General features: G+C 40.0%; 1 protein-coding gene across 1 annotated transcript in view; it reads left to right on the top strand.

Annotated features, from left to right (window-relative positions):
• Nucleotides 1-4,827, top strand: part of TEKT1 (tektin 1) — a 19,040-nt gene that overhangs the window by 5,137 nt on the left and 9,076 nt on the right. The window contains exons 3-4 of the mRNA XM_006922218.3: nucleotides 2,614-2,779; nucleotides 4,146-4,279. Of these exons, the coding sequence (XP_006922280.1) occupies nucleotides 2,614-2,779; nucleotides 4,146-4,279 (300 nt within the window). The remainder of the gene's footprint in view (nucleotides 1-2,613; nucleotides 2,780-4,145; nucleotides 4,280-4,827) is intronic.

Consider the following 4,827-nt stretch of genomic DNA (forward strand, 5'->3'; position numbering starts at 1 on the left):
GGGGAGACTTCAGTTTACATGGTGAATGGAACGTGTGCATTTGTCTCCCTTTCCTTTTAAAATTCCAACAAAATAGTAGTAAAGGATTAATGAAAAGTATGCCTCATGGTTGAGAGAGAGGGAAAGGGAGAGGGAGAGGGAGGGAGGAAGAGAAAGAGAAAGAGAGAGAGAGGGAGAGGCGGGGGTGGGGGGGAAAGAGAAGCAACACTATAGAAATGGTGAAGACAAGATTTTGGAAACCAGAAAGCAAAAGATCAAGTGGTAACACACATAGGGACTGCAGAAAGCCTGGATAGGTAGAGGACAATAAAAAGCTAGCCGATTCATACTACAGATTCATGCTGTGGAAACCTTAAAATACCCCAAATTGGAAACATCCTATTACCTCTGAAGCTGGAGGTACAGGATAAAACTGGAAACAAGATAAAGTGAAAGTCTTTCTGAAGAGCCCTTCCCCCACTCTGGCTCTCTTTCCTCCAGCAGAAGGCTAAAGGCTAAAGGAGTCAATGAAAGTCTGCTCACTGAACAGTAACTCGTTCAGTCCCTGGTTCCTAGGCTTATATCCTCAGATAGGAGATTGGAAGATTTCTCCATGGAGAAACTAACTGGCTGAAAGGAAAGATCTATAGATAATAATATTTGTGGATTCTCCAGTGAAACACCTGGGCCCTTGCCTGATCTCTCTAGGCAGTAGAACGTTCTGGTTGATGAGTCCCGTCCCTGCAGGTAGAGCTTTCAGTTAGCATTTTAGCATCTTACTTAAATGTAATCAGATGAAGATCACCAAGCATTTGAGGAAAGACTAATGTGACAGACATCAAAACCAACACAAATAAACAAACAACCAAACACACAGAAACCCAGGAAACAGGGAGTGCACAGAGAAAAAGAAAAAAATTACATGATAAGATCCTCATAAAACTTGAAGAAGATATATCCATGGAACGAGAAGACGAGACTTAAAAAAGAGAACATTCGGAGAACAAGAAAGTATTCTTGGAAATTAAAAATTAAAAATATGAGAGCAGGACATTTTTAAAAATCAAAAGAAAGGGTGAAAGATAAAGTTAGAGAATTTCCAAGAAGTAGAACAAAAAATACAGAGAAAAGAAAATTTGAGGATTCATCTGGGAAGCTAAATATCTAGTAGGAATTTCAGAAAGAGCACAGGGAAAATGGAGGAGAGGAAATTATTCATGAAAGAATACAAGAAAATTTCTTAGAACCAAAGGATCTAGGTTTTCAGATTAAAAGGGCATGCCTAACGTTTGGCATACAAATTGAATAAGATTGATATCAGTGTGAAATTTTAGAACACTAGGAAAATAAAGAAGAAATTTCTAAAAGGTTTTCAGATCACTACAAAGAATCTGTAATTGAAATGGCATCAGACTTCTCAATAGAAACTCTGGAAATTGAAAGAAATGAAGCAATACCACCAAAATTCTAAATGAAAATTATTTATAATTTATAAATTTATACAAAGCCAAATATAATCAAATGATAAGGGTAGAATAAAGGCATTCACAGACTTGCAAGGTTTCAAAAATTTTACCTCACATGCATCCATTTCTTAGGAGGTTCCTCAAGGATGTGCCTCAGCACTTTGAAAAAGTCAACCAAGAAAGAGGAAGAAATGAAATCCAAGAAACAAAATCAGTAAATTACTTGATGAGTTTGAATACATTGAGAGGATATTTATACATTAGTCCCCCCTTATATGTGGGGGATACATTCCAAGACCACCAGTGGATGCCTGAAACTGGATAGTTCTGAACTCTATACATAGTATGTGTTTTCCTACACACATATGCCTTTTCACTTTAAAGAAGTACTTCATGGCTTCTTTTGGGCATATCTGAATTGCCAGCATCACTATTCTTGCACATTGGGACCATTATTAAGTAAAATAAAGGTTACTTGAACACAAGCACTGTAATACTGTGATAGTGGATTTGATAAACCAGCTGGCTACTAAGTGACTAAATATCAGGTAGTGGATACAGTGTGGATATGCTGGACAAAGAGATGTCCCAGGCGGGATGGAGTAGGAAGGCATGAGATTTCATCACGCTACTCAGAACTGTGCATAATTCAAAACTTAGGAATTGTTTATTTCTGGAATTTTTCATTTAATATTTTCAGACCGCAGTTGACTGTGGGTAATTAAAACTTTGGAAAGCGAAACCACCTATAAGGGGGGACTACTATAGTTCTATAAGAAAGGTTGAAGAAAAATTAATAATAAATATATAGAAAGTAGGGCAAAAATATAATTATTAACCCCTTTAAAAACCAAAAAGTTGTACAGGAATGTATGTATACTATGGTAGTATACTTATGATAGTATACTATGGAGTTCAGGCATCGAAGAGTTAGAGTCAACGAATGTAGAATCATCTTTGGATTAATTTGATGTTGAATGTAAGAAATATTTTCCCTCCCTTCCTCCCTCCCTGCTAATAAAATCTTATAAAGATGAAAAGATGCCCCAAGAGGCAAAGCTTTAAGAAGAACATATCTCAGGTAGTTTTGCAATAGTATTCAAGTTTCTCATCCAAAAGTTGGCTGCAGTGGGAATAGATTAACCCTGGTGTAACCTCTCTGCTTCAGAACAGAGACTTGAGGAAGTCAGGTTCTGGAAGAAGGAGTTAGATGACAAACTTGAGCAGCTTGTGTATGTGACTGAAGATCTACTCACATATAAGACCAGATTGGAGAAAGCCCTGGAGAGCTTGAAAGAGCCCTTGCACATCACTCAGACGTGCCTGGAATATAGGTAGGAGGGAAGGTTCCTCCAATGAATCATCTGTTGTGAGAAATGAAATGCTGGGTAGTAAAAACTGCCTGTGCTGGGTGGTGGGTTAAAATGAGACAAATGAGCATGTGTTCATTTAGAGCCTGAAATTATCTCAGCATGCCCGTGGTGCTGGGCAGTGGAAGCAGCACTGGACTGGGTTCATGTCTAAACTTTGCTCTTGACTAACTTAAATATAAGTTAGGACTAGGTTTGGCTGTGGGTGATCAGAAAACCACAAAATAACACTGAACTTAAATAAGATAGTTTCTTTCTCTCTCAGATTTAAGGAATCTGGAGATAGTTCAGGGTTGGCATACTGTCAGGGTTCCAGGCCTTTTGTATTCTGTTGCTCCACTGCACATGGCTTTTACTCTTAAGGTTACCTTGTGATTCAAGATGGCAACTAGAGCGCAAGCCATTATGTCTACATTCTAGCAAGCAGGAATAATTAAGGTTTGGCATTCACCATTTCTACTTGCATCTTATTGATCAAGTACATGTTACTATATGCCTGGTACTGTACTGTCTGCTTTTATATCTCATCAGTTCCTTGCCACAACCCTATGAAATACTAATTATTATCCTTATTTCACAGAAGAAGAAACCAAGGCATAGGTAAATTATACAATGTGCCTAAGGCCACACAGCTGGTGAGTGGTGGAGCCTTCCTCCCAGACACTTTCATGCAAAGTAGAAAAGAACAAAATATCAGGCAGTGACCAGTCAATTTTAGGAGTAACATAGCATAGTGGTTAAAAACATGCATAATACCCAGTTTTGTAGCCTTGAGCTTAACCTCTCCAAAACTGTTTCCTCACCTGGACTTGAAAATGCTAATTAAGTGAGAAGATTCATATGAAAAGCTCAGCACAATGCTTGTCACATAATAAATGCTGAGTGGTGGGGGTAATATTAATGTTGGCATTATGATTAGTATTATTATTATAAAGCATCTTTCTGGATTCAAATTTTTGTTAAAAATGGAACTAGGATCAAGGTAGGAAACATGTCTTTGAAGTTTTAAGCCAAGAGAAATGTTTCTAGTAAATAGATAAAAAGAAAAAGGCTTCAGAATTGATGACCAAATTGAGGGAGACACGTCCATCTGGCATTTTTCAGACCAAGTGATCAATCAATCAATCACCGATCAATTTTTCTTCATTGTGTTTTGGAGTTTTTCAAGGCTCAGAGACACCAGCTAGTGTACATCCTTGGCCACATCATCCAGATGGATTGGGTGCTACTCAAACTATTTGTCCGGATAATTTTAAATGTCCAGATGTTAGCAAATATTGAATTGCCTCCCTCCACGTGTTGGACTGATCTGCCGACTTTCTCTGGTCAGGGAGAAGCGAGTTGGCATTGACCTGGTGCATGATGAAGTGGAGCAGGAACTGGTAAAGGAGGCTGAGATCATCCGGGGGGTGATGGCCCTGCTGACCCGCACCCTGGAGGAGACGACTGAGCAGATTAGGTATTGGTGTCCGGGGCCACTCTCCACATCTCCACTGCACATAGCTAGAAAAGGCAGTGCCCACAAAGGCCGGGCTCCATGGCACGGAAAGAATGGGGATCAATACTGTTATGAGCACTTTCCATGCTGGGAGGCTGCCTGGAGCACTCATGCTGAGGCCTGGACAACCTCTCATACTCGACAGTCGCCCTCTTGTGGTGGGTGGGGAATGGGCTGGATTTCACCCCTGATTATAAACTGAAGCATACCGGAGCTGTTTTTTTTTTTGCAAGGGCTGACCTCTCACATACACTGTACCACAGTAGTGACATCAGGAAATGTCACAGTTGGAGGGAGGATCTTGAAGTCCAGGCTTGGTTACTTTAATTTGTCACAAGCATCTAATGGTATATATGTGTGTGTGTTGGGCGGGGGGTGGGCGATGGGGGAGGTGATGGAAGGTGGGGAAAGAGGTGCCGCCATCCTATACTAGACCAAGCTTTAGCTTCATTTGCCAGGGTCTCCCAAGAAACTGTAGTTGCCACATGGGCATTCCAGAAGGAGAAATCTTTAC

Source organism: Pteropus alecto, unplaced genomic scaffold, assembly GCF_000325575.1.
Source record: "Pteropus alecto unplaced genomic scaffold, ASM32557v1 scaffold398, whole genome shotgun sequence".
Lineage (NCBI taxonomy): Eukaryota > Metazoa > Chordata > Mammalia > Chiroptera > Pteropodidae > Pteropus > Pteropus alecto.